General features: G+C 42.6%; 1 protein-coding gene across 5 annotated transcripts in view; it reads right to left on the minus strand.

The window, feature by feature from the left end:
- Nucleotides 1–25,048, minus strand: part of LOC147028193 (inactive dipeptidyl peptidase 10-like) — a 504,934-nt gene that overhangs the window by 158,654 nt on the left and 321,232 nt on the right. For all 5 annotated transcript variants that reach the window (XM_085878340.1, XM_085878345.1, XM_085878341.1 and 2 more), the window contains one exon: nt 11,984–12,098. In XM_085878340.1, coding sequence (XP_085734466.1) covers nt 11,984–12,098 — 115 coding nt within the window. The remainder of the gene's footprint in view (nt 1–11,983; nt 12,099–25,048) is intronic.

A 25,048-nucleotide genomic window follows, 5' to 3' on the forward strand; every position in this document is an offset into this window, starting at 1 on the left:
CCTTGAGGAAAACATCAAACAGACCGCAGAGAAACTTCAACTCAGGGAGCATTGGACGTATCAGCAGGACAACGATCCAAAACACACCGCCAAGTCAGTCAAGAAATGGTTCCAGGATAATGATGTAGACATTCTGGAGTGGCCAAGCCAAAGTCCGGACCTCAACCCAATCGAAAATCTGTGGAGGAAGCTCAAGACCAGAGTGATGGCAAGGAAGCCTTCCAACCTCAAAGACCTGGAGACCTTTGCGAAGGAGGAGTGGGCCAAAATCCCTGGAGAGACATGCAAAAACCTTATGAGCAAGTATAAAAACCGTTTCAAGGCTGTAATCACAAACAGAGGCTTTTCCATTGATTACTGAATGTCACTTTGAACTGATCTAAGCAAGGGTATGAATAATTCTGGACATGACTTTTTTTGTAAATCTATCAATAAAATACCCCCGAAACAATGTATTTCTTTAAATGGCTCTTGCAGTGATTCTTTCAGCTGTTTGTCACATTCTTATATAACTTAAGCCAGAAGAAACTCATTCCTCAAATTACACGATTCAAAATACTCCAAATTTGGTAAGGGTATGAATAATTTTGGGCTTAACTGCAGATCAGGCTTTCAATGATATGAGTAAGGAAAGTGAAAAAAAAATTTGAGCACTTTATCATTAATAAATCATTGCAGCTGGTTCTGCCTCAAGGCATTGTTGGACAGGCTGAACAAAATGGCAAATTGGGACCCAGAGAGGTAACCGGGGATATGCCTAAAGACCCCATCAAGAGTGAGGTATCCTGATAAAGGATATAATTAAATGAGGCCATTAATTATCTTCAAAAGGGTTGTTTAAATTAAGACAAACACCCAATTTTCAATCATGCACTCCCTTGGATTTCCCTTAGTATGCAAGCAAAGTTTCAGGCTGCTCGGTTTCATGGTTCTGGAGTTATTGGGGAGACACACACACTGACTGACTGACTGACTGACTGACTGACACACTCTGACATTTATTGTATTGATGTAGCCAACAGTAGATTCCAGTGAAGAATAGCTAAGGAAAAGGAAGGCTATATCCTGTGGCAAATTGGACAGGAGCAGGGCCCCATGGAAATTCCACGTCATGTAAAACGTGAATTCAGGACTTCAACTCTCAACTCCACCTCGTTCTCTCCCTATGCACCTTCACTCTCTCCTCTTCCCCCTCCCTCTGTCATCTCCCCTCCCTCCCCCCTCCCTTTCACTCTGTCTCCTCACTCAATCCACCTTCCCTCCCCTCCCTCACTCAATCATTCCCCTCTCCCTCCCCTCACTCGTCCCCAAGCCTGGTGTTGGCTTAATGGTTAAGTTGGCTGGCTTAAGATCTTATGGTCTTGAGTTTTAGCCCTATCGTGCCATTGAAATAACCCGAGGTGTGTTTCCTCAGACTGTCATCCTTCCGAGATCGGCAAAACGAGTACCAGCTTACTGGTAACAGGGGCACTGCATCAGCAGCACAGCCGTGCTTCCAAAAATGATGAAACCAGCAGCCACAGGCTACATAGGAAACAACAAGTCTGTCCCCTCTTCCTCACTCTGTTCCCCCCTCTGCCCCCACATCCACTCTCCTCTCCCCGCATCACACCCAACTAGAAACGGCTATTAAAATGCATTTTGCCTTTTAAAACATCAATATTCGTAAGATTTTCTTCCCGTTTTTGAAACCAAGTCTTAAGCCATCTTCGCCACAATGAAAAATGAAATTAGATATCGAACTCGAGTTAAGATAAAGCAGTGCGATAGTAAGAAAGTGTGAGCCTTACAAAAGAGGACGATGGAACCTCAGACCTATACTAAGTATAGAAATTGTCGTAGTGTAGAAATTGTAGAAATTGTGCAAACTGTCCAACCAATGAGTGGAACTCACACACACACACGCAAGCACACAGGTAACAAAAAAAGGTAATTAGATTTGGGTTCAGGTCTGGATCCAGATCCGGCCGGATACAAAATGTAACCTGTTCAGTCTGACAGAGGTATGCACTCAAGCGAGTACCGTTGTAGTTTCCCTCTGGAAACATCTAATTGCATTTGTTTTCAAATGAGAATGGCACTCGGAGTGCACAGTCTCACCTCTTGCATTCATTCTGAACAAATAAAATACCACCGTTATCTGAATACGCAACTATTATAGCCCACTGCTATTACAGTCCATTTACCTGGATCATCCATGCACCCAATTCTGTCGCATAGTTTCTTGGGATGGGTTATGAACGTTGTAAATTTGATTCTTCACTCATATAGGGTGATAGATCTGACACATGAAGTTTCAGATTTTTCGGGTAAAAATTGAGATTCAACCAATTATGGCTGGAAGCCTGGTGTTGGCGCAGTGGTTAGGACAGTGGCTTGGGATCCCAGGGTCCTGAGTTCAACCCCCGTTGGCTGCTGAATTAACACCAGGGGGTTGACTCAGCCTGTCATCCTTCTGAGGTCGTCGAAATGAGTACCAGTGTACTGGTCCCGGTGTATGCCCCGGTTAGAATAGGTGTACCATATCCCTGTGTGTCGTAAGAGGCGACCAGGGTTGGCGTCAGGAAGGGCATCCGGCCATAAAACATTGCCTCAAGAAAAAGCCCAACCCCTGCACAGCAGGGAAAAATGGCTGTAAAAACGGTCAATCAATTATGGCTGGAATCCTTCTCTGATGACATAATCATTATGACATTATATACTCCATGGGGAGTTGATGACATATGCCAAGTTTCATTTTTTTGTTGAGCTGTTTTGGAGAAAATGATGATGAATATTTTCCTTTAATCCAATATGGCTGCCATACCATGTGACATATGATATCAGGGTTAACAATAAAATATTCTCCATGTGGAGTCCCTCCGATGTTAAAAGTTTTGCATCGATTTGAAAAGCGGTTGCAGGGAAAAACATATTTAAAGCGAAAATACCGTGGTGCCCCCAGAATCCGAACGCCCCATTGTTTGAACAAATTGGAATCCGAACAATTTTTTCGAGAAAATTTTGCCCTAAAAACCGAACACATTTTCGAAAACCGAACACAACGTGGCGTTCATGCTTTGTTCATGAACATGAACAAACATGTTCGAAACATGTCTCCCCCACCTGTTCGACCCGCATTTCTGCGCTTTGTTCATTCAGTTCGTCGGTGGAAGTACTCGTGAAAGCATCTCTCGTGTGTGGATCGCTACTTTACCTCGCTCGTGTTTTCACCTTGATTTGTGCATTTATTTTTTTCAATTATCACCCTTGTGCATTCACCATGGCACCCAAGAAGAGCAGTGAAGCAAATAGGAATAAGAGGAAGTCCGTGAGAACGACAATTGAGTTGAAGAAAGAACTTATCGCTAAGCATGAGAGCGGTACGCGTGTGTCTGATCTCGCTGCCATATTCGAGCTGCCGAAATCGACCGTGTGTCGGATTCTGAAAAATAAAGAAGCGATAAAAGCGTGAAAACCCGTCGTGAAGCGAACTCATTCAATGAACCCTCTGACGAGCCGGCTTTAACAAACTCAATGTTTTTTTTTCGCGAACATGGTAGTGACATCATGCTGCGTCACCCAAATCGCTTCACCTCTTGATTCTCTCCCGTGGAACCGTGCGGTGAAAACGGCACGTTTGTGTCTCCACAGAGTGTACTGGGATATAAAACACCATTTGGTGCTTCATGGTTAATTACATACCTCCACCAGGCTGAACAGTTTACGTTTTGGATCCCAATGGCCACTGATAGGCCGGAGCTGCATCCAGACCTTATGGAAGAAGCGACAACGCTCCTGCTCATCCCCCGGGCTTGGGAAAAGATTCGTGACCCAGAAAAGGTCATTTACTCATCTTATTTTACCTTAAACATGGGTGATTTCAGTTGAAAGTGTCTTGAAAATGGGTTTTCTTGGGGTCCAGGAACGGATTAATTCACTTTCCATTATTTCTTATTGGGAAAATAGTTTTGGAATCCGAACTTTTTGGAATCCGAACAGCCTCTTGGAACGAATTAAATTCGGATTCTGGGGCACCACTGTATATATATACATATATATATAATTAAAATTAAAAAAAAGAAAAAACACACACACATACACACAAACATACACCCAAACAAAAAATAAACACACATGCACTCATACATACAAACACACACACACACACACACACACACACACACTCACACAAGCACTCAAAAACACACATACACTCACTCACAAACACAAAGACAAACAAACAAACACACGCACATCTCTTTTTTCACATACAACCGTTCCTAACAATTTTATCACACACACAAAAACAAACAAACACAAGCACACAAAAAAGAAATAAATAAAGCAAGCAAACACACACACACACACACACGAAAAGAAGGCATTGTTAATTGATGTTTCAGTACCCAGTGATTTTGGACCAAACAATGCAGAAATCAAGAAAATCACCAAATATCAAGGTACCTGAAGAATGAAGTGAAAAGACCCTGGTAACTGAAGAATGCCCAAATTGTACCAGTGATAATTGGAGAAACGGGAATGATAAGTTAGAACCTCACAAAGATCCCACAAACCATCCCTGGGAACATGACCACAAATGAACGAGAGTTGGAAGCTGTCCAGGGCTCAGTAACGATCCTGAAAAAGAGCCCTCAGAACAAAACTTTGAGAACAACACAACTTCACAGCTTGGTCCATGAATCGTGACCCTGCTTTCCCTCTTACCAAAGAGGTGGATACGTCAAGACCTTGGAGGACTCTGTTCCACCTTCTGAAACCCGCATATGGAGATAACAACTAACAACACACAGACAGACAGGGGCGTTGGAATAGTCTCGCATCCCCTTCTGGGCAAGACTAATATAGTTTAAGAAAAAAAAGAGGATGCAAAGACAACCAAGGACGGTGCAGATGATTGGAGACAATATTTGTCGATTTTCATTTCTCTTCCGTATTATATGGTGATGCAGAGGTTGTTCCCTTCCCTTTGAGATATCTAGCCTGGGTTCAATTCAATTCCCGGATCAAACTATAAACTGTCTGATTGGTGTTTCATAGACTGGGAGTTGCATCACAAAGTGTGTCAGCATAGACGTTAAGCCGGTTGTCCAACCTGCCAACATTAGTTGGTGGGCATTAAGGATCCATGGTGTCTTTAATAAACAGTCGATGAGTCATCTCAGGCACCCTGAACAAATTACAAATTACAACACAAATCACCTTCATTTGAACATCAGGCCCAAGAAGCTATAACCGCACCGAAGGCCAGACACTCATTTTACTGGCCTTGGGACAATAACACATGGTTGACTAAATCACAGTCCCCAACACAATATACACAGAGTATTAATCTCCCACTGCTGTATTTCATGCTTCACTGTGTTTCAGTACAATCACCAGCCAATACTGCGGGTTGTTGCAATGATGGTACGTACAACCAAAACAAATTAGGAATTTTTGAGCAGATTGAAACCGAAAGGAAACAACCGAGTCGACATTAAGGAAATGCTTGGTGCAATACATTTCTGCACTGCAAAAGGCCCGTGGAGGAAATTGCACAAATCAAGTGTAAACCGAGCAAAATGAAGTCCTTATTCCAACTCTGCAAAATAGGCTATGCCAATCATTGTCTACCACTCAATGTCTCCAAGGTCATACAAATGATTCCCATGATGAGTTTTTGGGGGGGGGTTTTGTATAGAGTCGAGGCTCATGGAAGAGCTAGTATTACTACACTGAATGGATCAGGACACATCTGGACAAAATAAACAGTTGGGAGAAGAGGAAACACCAACAGCAGAGATGAAGGCCAAAATAGAGGCAGAATTGGAATAACAATGGGTGTGGGGAGGAATGAGGGGCAGGACAGGATGCATGGGGTGGACAAGGTGGATACAGCAGGAAACTCTAAGGAGGGAAAACTGGAAATTTGGAAAAGGAAGAAAGATTGGTGTGGAGTGAGTGGGAGTTATCAAGGGGAGAAAAGATCATGGTTTTGGGTTGGGGATGATCTGAGATTGTCATGAACAGCTGTCTTGAAGACCTGGAGGGAGAAATGAGATTGAAGAGAATGGGGAAGTTAGTGCTACAGGTGGGGGAAAAAAAGAGGAACAATTGAGTGGAGGTGAGCAGCGATCCTGGATTGAAGTAGTTTCACCAGAATGCATTGATGGTGGACCATGTGTGCCCTGCAGAAACCTGGGGGGGGTGGGGGCAGAGAACATAAAGAACAGATCATGCAAGACCAAAAAGGATGAGGTAGAAGACAGAGACAGACCACCAACCTGCCTGTGATGGCGAAGTGATAGACCCATAGACTCATCTTCATCAAGGGACATCCAAATAACCTTGAAGGCCCTCATTCCATGGCCTCAAGCTGAGCAAGATGCAAGACAGGGAAGTCAGCCGACAGAGGAGGGCAGTACTCCATCAAGCTGCGCATGAAAGCCTTGTAACTTTGTAGGTTAATACGAGTTCAGGTGTGCTAAGGAAGGATTTTGTATGACGGAGGATGCCGAGTCGGAGGCTGGCTTTGGAGGCCAACTTTGAAATGTGGTTTGCCCAAGAAAGCTCATGGCTGATAGTGAAATCCAGGAGTTTGAATGACTGAACTTCTTCAAGAGAATTATTAAGAAAGTAGAAGCAGATGGGGGTTGGGGGAGGTTGCCAGATGGTCCTTTCAGAGAGAGATGGTGAGAGTGTGAGATCTGTCGGGATTGAGAGACATATTCCAAGTGTTTGACCATCTTGTGATTTTGTGAAGATCTGAAGAGAAGGAAAAGGCTGCAGCCTGCTTGTCTGAAGGATGAGGTGTGTAATGGCAGAGGGTGGAGTCATCAGAAAATAGATAAAGAGGATTTTCGACAGGATCAGAGATCATTTACGTAGATCAGGAATAGAACTGGTCCCAGAATACTGCCAAGGAGCACTCCAGCCTTGACAGGGAGAGGAGATGAAATATTTCGTTCAGAGACACACATTAGTCAGTAAGTCAGCAAGTCATGTGTGGAATTAGCCTTGGATGCCATAGGTAGTGAGTAAGGAAGGGTGCCAGACTGTATCAAAATCATGACATATGTCCACAGAGACTGCCCTGATCTCATGTCTGACATTGAAGGCCTCCATCTATTGTTGGGTGAGTAGAAGCAGCATGCCCACCCAAGGTGGAGTGACTTGGTCTGTATCCAAATTGATGATCCGAGATGAAGTTGTTGGGGAAAAGGAAGGATTTTATATCAACTGCAATGATGGATTCCATGATGTTGCTGATAATTGGAAGCAAGCTCATAGGTTTGTCGTTAAGGGGATCAGTTTTTGCACCTTATTACCTTCGCCGAAGGAGAGGGTATTGCATTTGGGTCCATTTGTTACTTGCAAAATCGAAGATTTTTCAAGTATATTGGTGAGTCAATTTTGTTATTCTGTCTGTTTGTTTGTTTGCCACGCGATTTTTTTGGCCACAGTTTTCAAGCAATCGTTCTGAAATTTTTCATGTGGGTAGGTGACCAGCCAAGGACAACAATGCTTAATTTTGGTGAAGATCCAAATCCGGATCTGGATCTGAGAATTTTTTTAAATGATTCTTCACCATTGAGAGAGAGGGCCAAAAACGATATATAGCACAATATCTCAATAGGGTATGGATGGATTCACACGAAACTTAAGGACAGTTTGGAAGTGCCACGAGTAAGAATTGATTCAATTTTGTTGAAGATCCTAATATAGACCTGGATACGAGAATTATTTAAATTTTAACTGATTCTTCACCGTTGAGAGATGGGGTGAAAAACGATATTGCATGATATCTCAAAGCATTTTGGACAGATCATGACAAAACTTGGTGGATGAGTTGGTTAGGTAACAATAACAAGCCTATTCGATTTTTGGTTCAGGTCCGGATTCTGATCCGGCCTTTCAGTGGGATACAAAATGTAAACTGTTCAGCCTGGCTGAGGTATGTGCTCCACCGAGTGCCGTTCCGTTTCACCAAGTTGCCGCTCGAAGAGCGATTTTTCATTTGTTTGTCTGTTTGTCAATCACCTACAGGTCATAATTCTGAATGGATCGCCATGAAACTTTAACAAGTTGAAGGGGTAGTCTCAACTGACAAGCCGATTTATTTTGAGATCAAACGTCATCTTGAAGTTAAATCATAAAAGATTAAATTGAAAGTTGAACAGGATTTACATATTATGGCACTGAATTTGGAAACCAACTATTTGAGGTCAACAGGTCAAAGATCAACTCAAGGTCAAACTTCTATAATAATCATCAATTTCAATCTGGAAAATAATCAATTTTCATCCGATTGACCTGAGCTTTAATTAAGATTGTCAATATTAATCTTCATTAAATGGACAATTTCATGTATCCATGGCAACCTTTGGAGGAAGGGAGAGGGTGGATTTTGCAAGTATCATGCGCTGCATGACTGTCTTTTTCTTGTTTGTTTATTTCTTTCTTTGTCCACACAGAATTTTTGTATTTTTCTCTGCAACCGTTTGTCAGATTGAGACAAAATTTTCACTACATGTGCGACTACTCATGTAGAATGTTTTAATGATAATTATGATGTCATACGTCACATAGTGTGGCAGCCATGTTGGAAAAACAGAAAACATTGGACCTCTGTATCTCTGAAACCGCACCAAGGAAAAAATTGAAACTTGGGACATGTCAAGGACTCCTCATGGGGAATAAGTGTGATTTTTTTGATGATGGCATAGGTGCCTTCATTATGACATCACAATTGCATATGTAGAACGCCACATCTGATCAGTATGAAATTTTTTGAGGGTCATCTTGGGATAAAATGGTCCACAGAAATTTTTTGGTGACGTCATTGGTCAAGTGATTTGGCAGCCATATTGTTTTTAAACCCTGAAAAATCTTCTTCTCTGAAGCTAAACAGATCGAGGTTAAACTTTACGTGTTTGACCACCTATCCATGAGGAACAAAACGTTCTCACATATGACATCATAGGTCACACAGTTTGGCAGCCTTATTGGATTTACCCAAAACCTATAAAAAATCTTCTTCTCCAGAATGCTGGACAGATCAAGGGGAAACTTCAGAGAAATGTTCCACAAGCCTTGGACGTACAAGTTTGTGAAGGAATAATTCAAAGGTCACATGGTTTGGCAGCCATATTGGATTGAAGAAAAATATTCAATGTTTTCTCTGGAACAGCATCATCAATCAACGTGAAACTTCACAATTATGGTCTCGTAGTGATGGTGAATAAATGTTTAAAATTTCAAATTGATCGGACACATGGTCTGGCAGCCAGAATTATTTCATTTTTTGATCTGTGTTCATATTTATTTATTTATTTATTTTGACTAAGGCTCACTTGGCTGTGCCTGGATGGGTTTGAGGGTAGAGGAGTAGCAGCTGAAATGTGAATCCTATCCAGGTTCCTCCTGATTACTTCATCTTTGCTTTTTGCTTGTTCGAGTTCCTTCTGATTACTTCAATGCAGGACTGTACCACCTATTTGGTCTTCCATTTGATTTGAATTGAATTTATTTTAATCTCATTCTAAATTCAATTGAATAATAATGAAAAACGTCATGGGTCAGGGTCAGGTGTCCGATCAAAGCGGGACATCTTGGGACCTGGTCATCATAACCTGCAGTTATAAAGTGGTAGTTCTAGTTAAGTCTATTATTGATCATGTAACACACCAGTGCACAAACGCCACACAAACCAAGTCCTGGTGAGGGTCTGCAATCTCCGATTCAGGTAATGCAGTGATGTTGGCCAACTTCCAAGCAGATGGAAGAATACCTAAGGCAAATTATATGGTGAAAATGGCAGAAAGAGGATGTGAAAGAGCAGCAGAGCAGAATTGAAGGATACGTAAGCCGATGCCATCCGGTCCAGTTGCAGAGTCAGAGTCGAGGGTTGGAAGAACCTTCTCCATCTTCTCAGGTGCAAAAAAGGCAGAGTCCAGGAGCAGTTGGTTATGACAGCGAAGGATAGCTACTGAAACTGAGGGGTTGGGGACACAAGATTTGAAAGCAAACACAGAATTGAGGCATTCAGTCTTCTCATGGGCAGAGTCGGCTGTGATGCCATTTGAAGAGAGGGAAGCGATGGAAGAAGAGCATACGCCAGAGACAGACTTAACAAGGCACTACCATGTTCTCGAGGAGGGAGACAAGTTTGAAAGTTCATTTTTGAGGTTGGACAGATGTTGTTTGCTGGCTCTCCTGAGTGGACACACTCCTGAAGAGAAGGCAACATGCAACAGAGCAACTGCCTCACCACAGGATTCAGTGTACCATGGGCAGGAAGAAGAGTAGGATAATTGAAGATGAGATGGCATTAATCTGTGCATGAGAGATAGCAGGTTTCTGTGGAAGAATTCCCAGGCTGAGTTAGCTTCAGGGACAGGAGATATTGGAGACCAGCCCTGAAGAAAGATGGCTGCGTGCAGTCCCTGTCAATCTGCCTGAATGACCTTCCAGACTTGCCGGCATTGAAGCAGCTCTCTAAGAATAGCTAGAGATGGTGACTTGCACAAGCATATGATCAGATGAACCAATTGGAGTCGATGAAGAGCAGGAGACATTTGCAGGAAAGTTTATCACCAAGTCCAGAAGGCAGGATTTTCCATTGGGAGAAATCCAAGTTGGAAAGTTCACAGATTGAGTCAGTCGGATGGAGTTACAGAAGTCCTTTGCTGAAGTGCCACGGCTGGTGAGAGAGGTACCAACACACAACCAATTTTCATGTTGACAGTTGAAATTGCCACATATGAGGAAAAGAGAGTTAGGATGAGTGGTTAAAAGTTTGTCCATGTTGTTTGAGGGATAGGGAGAGATGTAGATGGAATAATCACAGCTGGGAGGATGGTACAACACACAGATGAACAAGAGGTGGGAGCGGAGGGAAAGTCGCAGCCAGAGGTGCTCCTGGGGAATGCAAGGTGTAAGATCAGTTCATGGACAGTGATAAATTGAGAAGTTATATCGATCAATGTCTTACACTCAATGTCCACAAGTTCATACACACGATTCCCAAGATGTACTCCAAAAAACATTTTGGGCTGCAAAATCCTGCGGGTCCACATTCCCCAATGGTTTGTGCCCTCCATCTTTCTCCACAATTATATACAGGCAAATAACACATTATAATCAAGATTTTAAATGTGAAGGTGGATTCCAAAATATAACGAGAAAGCATCTCAAAATGCAAAGCACATCTGCATCCGCTTTGTACATGAACTAAACTTGACGAAAATTGTACTTTTTATTAATACATGTTCTCCACAATCTAAAATTAAAGGTCTGTTGAAGATTTGATGACAAAGGCTCAAATGGTAAAAGGTTACTTCCCAGACACACACACACACACACACACACACACACACACACACACACACACACACACACACACACACACACACACACACACACACACACACACACACACACACACACACACACACACACACACACACACACACACACGTGGTTGCAAAACCCCATCTTCCACTGCATGGGGTATGGGGTAATTATCCAACATGAGAAGTACATGAAAATCCTAATAAAAACTAGGATCGAATCGCATGGCGAGATGAACGTAACGGTCCGAACTAGAACATCCACTCTGAAGAGTGCATACGTCCGCCAAGCTGATACATTTACGTTTTGTATCCCACTGATAGGCCGGTTGAAAACACAACCTCCATCCACCTTCGGTGGTGGAGGTAACAAGACCTGACTTACAACACCAGCAGGCCCAGATCTCCAGACTCCTTTCCTGTACGGAGCTCTGGTAAGGATGGTGAAGAAGTCATTAAATTATCCTGTAAAGTTTAGCTGCGGACATCACGACAACCTCGTCCGAGCCGAGCATCTAATCACGGTCAAATTGCGATACGACATGGCGGTGTCTCGCCTGCTGATATAGACACCGTCAATGTTGCGCAAGGTGAGACAGAATCGAGGTAAAGGCCAAACCGCGACGAGGACACAAAGCCCATGAATTTACCTGGTGTGAGAAGGATCACAGACATGACGATAAGCGAGCAAACGGCGATGATGACCATTAGGGCAATGGCAATGCCTTTCCAGTTTCTCTCCGAGGAGTTGCTCACCATGACTTCCTGAGGATTGAAATGGACACAAAATGAGTAACTCGAGTAATAATTCCAGGATTTCTATTGACGTTCACGTTCCAAATAAGCTTTTCCGGGTTCGCGTCAATCTCTGCTCTCATTACATCGTTTCAATAAGACTGTTCATGACCGATCTGAGGAAAAATCCTGATGAGATAAATAACGTGGAATTTAGCCAGGATCTTCGTAGACTGGCCTGTGCTTAATTCCTATCCAGACAATGTGATCTTAAATCTCTATATTGCAGTTTGGAGAGTTGGAATTATCACGTACCTCTGAAGGACGACACAACCCAAGATGCCACTCCTCTCCTGCTGGCACTGGACAAAATTTTAGTTTGATCTTATTTATGTAGGAATCAAACCAGTGATCGGACAAGTTGTTTGTCCACTCCATGTTAATGTGCCTGTGATTCATGTAAACATACACCGATGTCCATCATTCTGTTCAACTTGCGTGTGATGCATGTATGAGCTCCTTCCACAAGCCTGAGATCAATGCAAAATTATATAAATATACATAAATTTTTTTTACATATATATCCAGTATATATATATATATATATATATATATATATATATATATATATATATATATATATATATATATATATATATATATATATATATATGCACTTGCCGCCATTTTTTGGCTCCGTGTCTTATACACTGGAGGCTTCACAGGCTTCTGGTATAAATGAACCGCGGCAAGTTACCCGTGTTAGTGTAGCAGTTATGTGAGTTGGTGTAAGTGTGGATATTTGGAGAGATGAGCGTTTCCTGAGGGTGTTCATTTATAACATACCCTGTTTTATAACATAACATTATGTTTTTGTTTTTATAACATACCCTGTTTTATAACATTTATAACATAACAGGTGTACATCATGGGTGAGGAAAGTTGTGACGTTTCATCGGAATTGTGTGTATCGTTTGAGAAGAAAGCAAATACCTCTTTGGGGAGGAAACCCACTCCCCCCCCTCTCCACTGCAAACTCCCTCTGCAGACCCCTTCAGAACCTGTTTTGTCTTTTTAATGCCATAATGGGTGATGAAGGTTGTGGTCAAATTTCATTGAAATCATATGTGCAGTTTCTGAGAAGAAGTTGCATGTATTTGTGGATGGACGGACGGCCGGATGACGCACCATCCCATAAGCTCCCCAGAACTCCTTTACAGGTGAGCTAAAAAAATATTCCTGGGAATATTATTACAAACAAACTACAGTTGGAAGCTGCCCGGGGCTCAGTGACAGTCCTGAAGAGAGCCCTCGACACAAAACATGGGAGCAGAAAACTTCACAGCTTGGTCCATGAATCGTGACCCCTTACTGAAATGAAGGTGGATGAATTGAGCCTTCTCTGGGAGGACTCCATTCCACATTCTGAAACCCACATATGTAGATACCAATCAACGACACACACACACACACACACACACACACACACACACACACACACACACACACACACACACACACACACACTCTGACGCAGCTTTCTTTAAATAGAAAATGTGCCTGACTGTTACCTTCGCAACGGTTGATTTTAACTGTTTAAGTGCTGAATTTTTCAAGTATGCAAATACAAAATATGGTATTTTTTTATAGACAAACTGAATAAAACGTCTTTTCTTTAGAAGGCAACCATAAAAGACAACTACAGGAACAAACGCTGAAATAGGAACAAACAATAGAGATTGGTGAACAATGACGTGTTCCACGATTGTGACCAACAGCACGTTCCCACAAAGGCATGATCGTGGCTCACATCACTAAAACAGTGAACGATTTTTTTAATTTGTAAAGTGAAGTGTATTCGATAGTTTTCTCTAACTTAAAAGCAACGGCAGAAGTAAGTCAATCAAGACAGCTATAGGTTTGGTGTGCACTGCTGTATTGTTCTTCTGATGTACTATGTTCTGAAGTTCTGATGTGGCTTTCTTTAAAAAGAAAAATTGCTTGATTGTGAAGGTGACGCAAAGGTTGGTTGCTTTCATGAGATGGTCTGATTTCTCTACTGTCAGACTGTAATACTATACTGTAATATAATCATATGTGCTTGGTGAGGGGTGGAGGGGGTGAGAACTTCAAAGAACTTAGGTTTGCCTGGAGAGGGTGGTTAGATGACTTTTGAAGACTTGGGGTTGGCTCGAATCAAGCAACAGCTTTCGCAAGCAAATATCTCGACAATATGAAATTCACATGACATTCAACTGTTCTCCATTTCTGACCCTCTCTCCTCTCCAATCCCCTCAGTTCTCCAACTCGTCTCCCTTCTCTCGCACCCCTTCCCGCTCAGGGAGGAGGGGAGGAAAAAAGTTTGGGTACTGGGGGGGGGGGGTTGGAGATGGAGAGACAGCAAAAATGGGACAGAGTGGGAAGTGGGAGGTTGCATGTCGGTAGGGAGAGATTGAGGAGTTGTGGTGGGTGGAGCTTAATGGTGGGGGTTGGGGAAGGGGGAAGGGGGGGGGGAAGGGAGGGGCATGTGAAGACGTGGAGTGTGGAGGTGATTGAAGCCTTCGGGTTGGGTAGAGGGGGATTTAAACTTGCGGTTTTGGAGTGGGGCTGATGACCCAGGGTTTGTGAGGGGAGGGAGGACTTGCAGTCACATTAAACGTTGCGTGGATGTTCCACGGTTACCAGCTAGTATATATATATATATATATATATATATATATATATATATATATATATATATATATATATATATATATATATATATATATATATATATATAACAGTAGAGTATGAATGAATGTATGTATGTACGTACGTATGTATAGTGCCTTCGGAAGGTATTCACACCCCTTGACTTTTGTGACATTTTGTTGTGTTACAGCCTGAATTTAATATGGATTAAATTTAAATTTTTTTGTCACCGAACTACACAAAATACCCCATAATGGACAATGTGAAAACATGTTTTTAGAAATTTCTACAAATTAATTAAACATGAAAAGCTGAAATGCCTTGCATCTATAAGTATTCAGCGCCCTGAGTCAATACTGTGCAGAAGCGCCCTCGGCAGTGTTTCCAGCTTCGAGTCTTCTTGGGGATGTCTGTATCAGCTTTGCACATTTGGATTTGGGGATTTTCTCCCATTCTTCCTTGCAGATTTACTCAAGCTCTGTCAAGTTGGATGGGGAGTGTCGGTGAACAGCAATCCAAGTCTTTCCACAGATTCTCAATGGGATTCAAGCCTGGACTTTGGCTGGGACACTCAAGGACTTTCACCTTTTGTTCTGAAACCATTCCAGCGTTGCTTTGACTGTATGCTTGGGGTCATTGTCCTGTTGGAACGTAAATCTGCATCGTAGTCTCAAGTGTTTTTCACTCTGAAGTAGGGTCCAGCAATATATCAATATACCGGTGAAATTGATATAATTTTTCAGATCAATTTACCGGTATTGGAATTCTGAATATACCGGTATGCCAAAAAAAATCGATATGAAAAAATACAAAACTGGTGCATCACCAACAAATCGAAGAAAGGCGTTTACGATGATTAAACACCGAACATGATTTTAAAAGCTTTGATGTACTCGGCGACTTGGCTAAACATGGAACAGGAACAGTGAAAGGTATGATGTCAAGACGTAACGAGAAGCAAGTACAGTATGTTTAAACTTTTAACCCTCAGCATCTGAGCTCCCATACAAGCAATCACATTTTTCTTTACCCTCGTGGATGGTTTTAAAGCAATTGCCAATTGGTTATTATTTTATATGAATCGGGTGTGCTTTAGAAATACAAGTCCAAGTTGGAAGTAAAATAACCGTTCTCATTATGGGGGGGGCAGGGAGGGGAAGCCCCATCATTGGACCATCCATCCATTGGGACCATACTCTGTGCAGAGAGTTGGTGCTGCCGAAGCAGTCGCCTTGGCTATTGGACACAATCCTGGACGGGTCGCCACTCCGACGCAGTATACCAGCATGCTGGCACTCATTTTGCCAAGATCGGAAGGATGACAGGCAGAGTCAGCCCCACCTGGTATTAGTTCAACAGCAAAGTGGGATTTGAACTCAGGATCCCAGGATCCCAAGCCCACCACCCGAACCATGAAGCCAACACCAGGCATACTTAGCAGAATTTTCGACCCACCCTTTCCCCACTCCCTCTACCATTGTGTCATTTTTTTTAAATACCTTGTAAAGGCTCGTATGAGAGCTAACACACAACGCACAGCAGGATGGGAATGAGACAAGAGGGGCATGGGAAGGATAGAACAGTGAGGAATAGAGATATTAGGAGATCTGTGGAAGGGAGAGGGATGGGGTATACAAGATGTACACTACAGGGACTTTCAGGAAGGAAAGCAGGGAATTTGAAGGAGGTTAGTTTGGGGTGGATTAACGGGGGTAGAAAAGATCAAGGTTTTGGATGGGGGGGGGTGATAAGAGATGGTGGTAAACAGCTGTTTTGAAGGCCTGGAGGGAAGAATGTGATTGAACAGAGTGAGGGAGTTTATTCCAAAGGTGGGGAAATATAGGAATGAAAGAGTGAAGGTGAGCAGTGATTTGTGATTTTGGTAGTTTTACTGGAAGGTGATTGTTGGTGGACCTTGAGCGCCCTGCGGAAATATGGTGGGGACAAGTTGCAGACAGAGCAAGGGGTGGGGGGGGGCAAGACCGGAGAAAAGACGGCAGAACACAGAAAGACCACTAACCTGCCGAGAGAGAGAGAGAGAGAGAGAGAGAGAGAGAGAGAGAGAGAGAGAGAGAGAGAGAGAGAGAGAGAGAGAGAGAGAGAGAGAGAGAGAGAGAGAGAGAGAGAGAGAGAGAGAGAGAGAGAGAGAGAGAGAGAGAGAGAGAGAGAGAGAGAGAGAGAGAGAGAGAGAGAGAGAGAGAGAGAGAGAGAGAGAGAGAGAGAGAGAGAGAGAGAGAGAGAGAGAGAGAGAGAGAGAGAGAGAGAGAGAGAGAGAGAGAGAGAGAGAGAGAGAGAGAGAGAGAGAGAGAGAGAGAGAGAGAGAGAGAGAGAGAGAGGCCCAAAGACTCAGCCTCATCGTGGGGGATACCAATGATCTGAAATGCCTTGGTTTCCACAATGTGAAGCCGATAAAGGTGAGAGGCAGGAGCACCTGGCAAGAGGGGAGAGCAGTACTCCATTAGGCTGCGGAGGAAAGCTTTGTATGTGGTCAGGAGCTCAGGTGGGCCGAGGAAGGACTTTGCACGACAGAGGATTCCCAGTCGGCAACTGAATTTGGAGGCCAGGTTGGAAATGTGGCTTTCCCAAGAAAGATAATATCAGATTTCACTCCAGATTTTGACACCGATTTAGTCCAGGCAATATGCGATCCTCAAAACTAAAATAATATTTTGATGATCTACTTTTATTAGTCCATGAGAGTAGATCGTGGAAAATCGTATCATAACATGCATGAAATCGCTTCAAGTTCCTAATTTGAAAACTATAGCACTTACAAAAGTGATGTATACAGCGATTTGTCGCTAACATTAGTGAGGAAAGTGAACAAAAATTTTATTGCTAAGAAATCGTTGTGGCCTGTTTCAAGTCAAGGCAAGGTTGAGCAGGCCAAAAAACATGGTGGCTTCTGACCCCTGCGAGGTTACCCAAGAAACGCTTTTCGACCCCAGAGAGTGAGAGCGAGGTGGCCGAGGATCACCTGATGAAGGATATAATTAAATAAGGCCGTTAATTATCTTCAAAAATGGGTGTTTTAATTAACCCAAACACCCAATTTTCACTCTTGCACTTCCTTGGAGTTTTCTTCATATGCATGCAAAGTTTCAGGCTGCTAGGTTTTATGGTTTTGAAGTTATGGAGGAGACACACACACACACACACACACACACACACACACACACACACACACACACACACACACACACACAGCCTTTTATTCGTATAGATATGGTATCAATATAATTGCGAATGATTGCTGATATTAAAGGTCAAATTATTGATGAACAATATGAATGATTGATGATATTAAAGGGAAAATAAATGATGAAATATGAATGAGCAATTTATTAAAGCAAAAAGCGATGCTATGAAGATGACGTACAAAGGCAATATATCGATTTTCATTGACTTATTGTGACATATTAAAGGGTTTTTGCATTTATTCACAGGGTTGTAAAATTGGAGCTTCATGAGGGACTGAACACACTGAACAAAGTGCATTATTACTAGCTATAAAATAGGTTATTACATCAATGTATTGTCCTGGTTGAATCGGCAGGATAACCAGCTTTATATTCCAAGCAACAATGTATGGCATTGTGTTTGAAAGGGAGCGAGGAGAGGATGCAAAATAATTAAAATAAAACAGAAAAGGAAAACAAAGAAGAGGGAGGATTGTTGAAGAGGGAGGGAGAACAGGGAAGCAATGGTGAAAGGAGTAAAATAAAGCAAGTGCAGGGGGGGGTTGAGGGAGGGGGTGGTATTAAAATGACACAAAGGAAGAGGGAGTGGGGAAAGGGGGGGGCTGGTCTGAAATTCTGCTATATATGCATACATATTATGTAGATTTGCCTGGTGTTCGCTTAATGGTTAGGGTGGTGGGCTTGGGATTCCAGGATCCCGAGTACAAATCCCACTCGGCTATTGAATCAATACCAGGTGGGATTGTCTCTGCCTGTCATCCTTCAGAGGTCGGAAAAATGAGTGCCAGCATGCTGGTATCCTGTGTCGGAGGGGCGACCTGTCAAGGATTGTGCCGAATAGGCAAGGAGACTGATTAGGCAGCACCAACGCTCTGCACAGAATATAGTCGCAATGGATGGATGGATGGATTATGTAGATGTCTCCTGCACTATCATATTACTGAAAACTGGTGTTCTCATCGAAATGAAGAGGTGGAACATAATCATTGACAGGGTCATACCACAATACACCTCAACATATGTATCATACATGCAGGTCATCTGATGCGCTCGTGGGTAGTTTTAGATTCATCCTCGGCCTAAAGGGGAGTTTTATAGCAATGGCTTGAATGAATCATCGTTTGGGGTACATTTAGGCCATGAGCCAGACCCGGTAATTTTTGGCCACCGGTACCATCCGAGGGGAATAATGCTCATCAAAATTTTTGGCAGGGTATACATCTCTACAGTCAGAAACTATGTGATAGCATGGCATTGGTGGTTGCCTTTTGTGTATTAACCATTTAGTAACCCCATTTTTAAAATAATTTCAGAAATCGGTGTGTGTGTGTGTGTGTGTGTGTGTGTGTGTGTGTGTGTGTGTGTGTGTGTGTGTGTGTGTGTGTGTGTGACCGCCATTTCTCGACAACCGCCGGTCCGATCTGATTGAAACTTGCCAGGAATATTGCTGGGGACCCGCGGATGTGCCTTTTCAAGGTTTGATATTAATCGGATAAGCGGTTCCCAAGTTACAGCCATTTATCTGTCAACCAATGACAAGACACGGTGCTATGACATCACGAATGACGTCACAATTAGTTTATTTATTATTATTATTTTATTTTTTTGCATGATTGACATCACAATTCTTCTTCTTTGTTTGGTATGACGTCACAATCGACGCTGGGGACCTGAGTATGTGCCTTTTCAAGGTTTGATATCGTTCTTCATCCGTTTCAGCTGTTTCCCAAGGTTTGAATTAATTGTTCAAATTATTAGTTAATCCCAAGGTTTGAGTTTTCCCAAGGGAAACAGCTCCCAAGGGTTTGAAAGCTGTTTTTTCCCAAGGTTTGAATTAATTGTTGTGCTTGGTAGACATTTGTGAATACATTTACAGAGAGAGGGGCGAGAGACGGGGGCGAGAGAGGGGGGCGAGAGAAGAGGCGAGAGAGGGGGGCGAGAGAGAGGGGCGAGAGAGGGGGCGAGAGAGGGGCGAGAGAGGGGTGTCACAATTCAAGAGAGGGGAGAGAGGAGGGGCCAAATAGGGGGAGAGGGGCGAGAGAGGGGGCGAGAGAGGGGGAGCGAGAGAGGGGGAGCGACACAATTCAAGAGAGGAGAGAGAAGGGGGCGAGAGAGGAGGGCGGGAGAGGGGTGTGAGAGGGGGTGAGAGGGGGGTCGAGAGAGAGGAGCGAGAGAGAGGGGCGAGAGGAGGGGCGAGACTAGGGGGGGGAGAGAAGGGGGGGCGTCACAATTCTTCTTCTTCTTCGTTTGATATGACATCATAATTGACGCTGAGGACCTGAGTATATTTCCCAGGTGTTTCCCAAGTTATGGCCATTTATGATATGGTTGGTCCAATCTAATTGAAACAATGCCCCAATCCAGTCGTTGTTTACGACAGTGAAGGAACGAAGCTGCACGTACGGGCACGCACCTACGGGCACGCACCTACGGGCCCGCACTAGTTTTTTTAAAAGGAAGTAACCGCAATTGTAAAAGGAAGTGTTCACTACCAAAATGTGTGTGTTTGTCAAACGGACTGAAATTCACTGATATGTGCAGAATTCCTCTTCCTGCCAGAGTTTCCTCCAGTTTCCAAGTGCCTTTTGATGGTGGAGGAAACTGTACTCACTGACACCTTGGCTTCCTTTGCAATTTCTCGAAAGGAAAGACCTTCACTTTTAAGGGTTATAATAGTGTCTGTCTTCCTTTGTTAATTATTGTCTTTTTTGCCATTATGATAGCAATATACTACTTCCTGCAGTGCAATATTGTCCAAATAATGGTTCAGAGGGTGTAACAACACAGTCTGTTCCACACTGCTTTTATACAAAAAGAGGGTTTATAACTAATCAAAAAAAGTTGGGACACCTGTAGGAATTCTTTGCATCAACTTTCAAAGCTTAATTTACTTCCATTGCTGCAGAACAGCTGCAGTTGCTAACCCATTACTTGTTCCCTGAAAAGGGCCTTTTTTAACAACTCTGAAATTTACATTATTTTTCAGTGTTTGGTAACTTAAACTTTTTTTTAAACTTCTGGCAGTTTGCTGCTTAGCTTTGTACCATTTCAGGTTATTCACTGGACTTGAACTGCTTAAATTTCAGTAAAAACTGTAAAAATGGGGGTGTTCTCAAACTTTTGACCAGTAGTGTGTCACAAATGGCATACCTTTCAACCTAGGCATGTTTAGCACTTTTTGTTGAGAAGCAAATGATCCTAGCAAAAGATAAGACAAATTTCAATGTTAATATTTGACTGATAAAAAAAATGTTGTTAAGTTGAAGTAGGATGTCTTACCTTGTACTGGTCATTTTGCACAAAAGCTTATTTAAGGGTAGGCATATAAACAGGGTGATAACACAAAAAGCTACCACCCATGCAATGCTCTCATATTTTTTAACTCTAGCGTTGTATACCTTGCCAAAAATCACTATAAGAATTATTCTCCCCAGATGTACCTGTTCACGAGTTTTGCCCTGAACGTATCTTGTTGAAAATTATATTAATAGTCTAAAGGGTGCAAAAGCATGAACCAGTATGATCTGAGAAAACGGAAACGACCTTTGAAGGGAAATACCCACGCCGGGCCAAATGATTCTCGAGCGGGTGGCAAGAGTGCTGGTAGCTATGTTTACACCTACATTTGCAATGGTGTCACATTTTGCATGAACTTTATTTCACACGGCTGCATCCAGGTGTCCCATCACGCATGAAGCAGTTTGTAGGTCATGTTTTTCCAATTCCAACAACAGAGAGCATTTGGCTCCAGGGTAAATAGCAACGTCGGAGTCCCACAGTTGCAAGATTATGCAATCACTCTTTTGGTCCACCTTGAACCATCTGGGGATATCTTTACTCGAAAGAAGTGAGCTTTGTAAAATGATACGCTCTCTGTGCCTAAATATATAAATATATAAATAAATAATAACCATGAAGAATTTCTGAATACAATGGTTAGAAAGCTCCTTGCACCTGTTATAGAAAGCTCATTGCACACACCTAAAGCTATCGACATATTTCAAACGGTTGAGTTGAAGACAGGTAAATTAAGAAACGATATGGGGGTGGAGGAAATTGGAGAAAAAAAAAGAGGGGTTTGGAAGGAAATGTGACAATGTGAAGGGAATAATGGGAGGGGTGTTATAAAAAAATAATAGCTCGCATCTTTTGCGTACATAATATGCATACACAAGTGCCTGGATGACTACTTCAGTTGCCGTGGAAGAAAAGTGATTCTAAAGTGGGAAAAGCCAATCCTAATTCTTGGTTTGGTGCAGTGCAGGCATGATAGGCCAAATGACCTCCTCCTGCACTCGGGCTCCTTACATATCTATCATGGAGTACGGTAGTACTTCATATGCAGGGATGACATGGGAAAAAAATGGCAGCCCCATCCAAAGTGCACAAAATAACACGCGAGAAAGTACATCTATATGTTACTAAAACTCTCATCTTGTATGTATGTATGTATGTATGTATGTATGTATGTATGTATGTATGCATGCATGTATGTTGTGTTGTTCGTCTTTCGGCTGCTCCCGTTAGGGGTCGCCACAGCGGATCATCCGTTATGATCCGCATACTGATTTGGCACAGGTTTTACGCCGGATGCCCTTCCTGACGCAACCCTGGTCGCCTCTTACGACACAGGGATAAAGATTGGGTTTCGCCATGATTCCGGGATGCCCTACACCCTCTCATAGCATGGTCCAGCGCATAGCTCCCGTCCTCAAGCGATCCTCCAACCCAAGCCTATGAGTAGCTGGATTACAGGCGCACGCCACTACGCCCGGTATGTATGCATGTATGTATGTATGTTCCTGAAATACAGCCAAAACGGTACACGATAGCGAAAAAATTTTTAGGGTCACCTTACTCACCATTCTCCTGTGGTGTGCAATATCAAGTTTCGTTCAAATCGGGCAACGAAAAAAATTATTAAGAAATCAATTCCGGATTCAGTCAGGTACTCTTCAGGAGTATTTGATCAATGCAAACAACCACAGCGTATAGTTCGCTGGAGCTATCTTTTCTTTTTTTTTCTCTTGAAATGATTTTTTTTTTCATCAACTGCTGTCACAAAGGGAACCCAACGGGTTCACGGGTCGTCTAGTACTGTATAAGAGTGAGCTGTGTCTGTGTGAAGCGTTTTATTTGGTTTTTATAGAATTACATACCCCTGGACCAATTGCCCCGAAATTTGCTCGACCACATTATTGTCACACGCATGAGGTCAACGTTGCATTAAAAAATTCCAATTTTTAAACAAATCGATGTTAAAATAAGAAATAACGACACTGACCGATCGGTGGGGAGAGCGGCGGACCTTGGGTTACACGCTGGCGCTTCCGCATCACGTTTGAAAGCGAATTATTTGTCGTGAATCGAACAAATTTAAGTTAGTTATTGGTTTCCTCTCTGCAAAGACAATATAAATATACAAAGGTTTCACAGTCTCCACATGATCACATTGAGTGTAAGTAGTCGTTGCATGATCCTACACGACCTCAAATGAGGAAATGAGGCCCATCATTGCCGCTTTGCACTCTTGGATTAATTTTTGCCCCAGCTCTACATACATCAATCTTCTTGATGTTTTTCTCTACTCTAAATAACCAAATCTTGATCAGGTGACCCAACTTCTTGTTGTATAATAATGAGTGTTGCTGCCGTGATATTAAAGTCATTTAGATGAAAGACGAAGCAAACTGTAGCGTATTCTTTACAGCAACTCGCAAACTCCCATATTGTTATTGGGGGTCGGGACCTGAACCCGTAAGTTGAACGAGTGCGGCACCTGCATGAGGTTTGCATCTGCAATTAAACTCCTTGCCTTTAATTGATACATTTCATGAACATTAACTTGGAAGATTGTGGAGTGAAGCTTCAAGTGATTGCTGTCTCATTAAATGGCTGCTCCAAACATGGCCAGATTAAGCTTTTGTGGGGAGCAAGGCTTTTTGGAACCACTTCATGATGTGATGAAATTCATTACAATCTCAGTGCATCGTAGGAAAATGATTAAACTTGAATACATGCATTTTAAATAGTTGCATTATGTCTAGCTGTACTCTATTCTAAGAATCAAGTCAATTAAATAAATGTAAAAATGTGTTTACATACCATGGGAAGTCTTCTTTTGAATGCAGCACAAGGCTGTGGGGTGACATCATTGGCTGATGGTACGGCGGTGCCACTGACGCAATCATGGGAAAAATATGATCCTGCTTGCAAAGGAGGACTTTTCCACAAGAGGTACTTTCGAGACTTCAAAGGTACAAGTTCATGGATTACATCTTCAAAGTCCAGCTGTCGCAGTAGGTCGCTTTCAATGCTGAGGAAGCTTGATGTGCAATGAGCCGGGCATGTTGCATCGAAGTACGCAGTTTGATTGTGGTGAAAGCAAGCTTACTGAAAGATCTCTCCCAGCTGCAGTTTGCTACGATCAGAGAGAGATACATAAGAAGTGCCACCGATGTTTGGGAAAGTGTATGATAGTTCTTCCTTGTAAAGTAGCTGAGCTTGGCTTCTTGGAAAAGTGCAGTCTCTCTGCTTTTCAAAGCTCACAAACTGAACAATCTGACCAGGAAAACACTTCACACTGAGATCTCTGCAGTATTCTTGTACTAGTTTTCCAGCATCACGTCTGAGCTCCTCCCGGTTAAGGTTACAGAAATCCATAACAACCTTGACGTTATTTTAGACCGTTTCAGACACAAAATATCTAGCTGCCGTATTTGTGGTAAGTCTCTCCATTCCGCCCAACAATGTCTCGCAGTGGAAGCGTTCTCGAGCCAAGAAGACCGTCTCTTCTGACAATTCATTGTAGTTATATTGTCTGCTCCTCTGAACAATGCGGCTCCAGGTTGCTTTGTATTACGACTTGTCTGAAATATATTTTGCATCCTTCTCACAGTCCTCAAAGTGGTCATGTAAAGAAATGAGAAATGATTTCAGAGAAGACATAAGATCAATCGCTGTTTTCGGATCTACAGTGCCTTTAGAAAATGTACACGCACTTTCAAAATTTTCTCCTTTTGTTGCCGTATAGCCTGGAATTAAATTGCATTACATCAGACTTTTTCCACCGTTATTTCCACATCGTAA

This window comes from Eptatretus burgeri, chromosome 4 (assembly GCF_056783735.1).
Source record: "Eptatretus burgeri isolate ZD-2024b chromosome 4, Ebu_testis_v1, whole genome shotgun sequence".
Classification (NCBI taxonomy): Eukaryota; Metazoa; Chordata; class Myxini; order Myxiniformes; family Myxinidae; genus Eptatretus; species Eptatretus burgeri.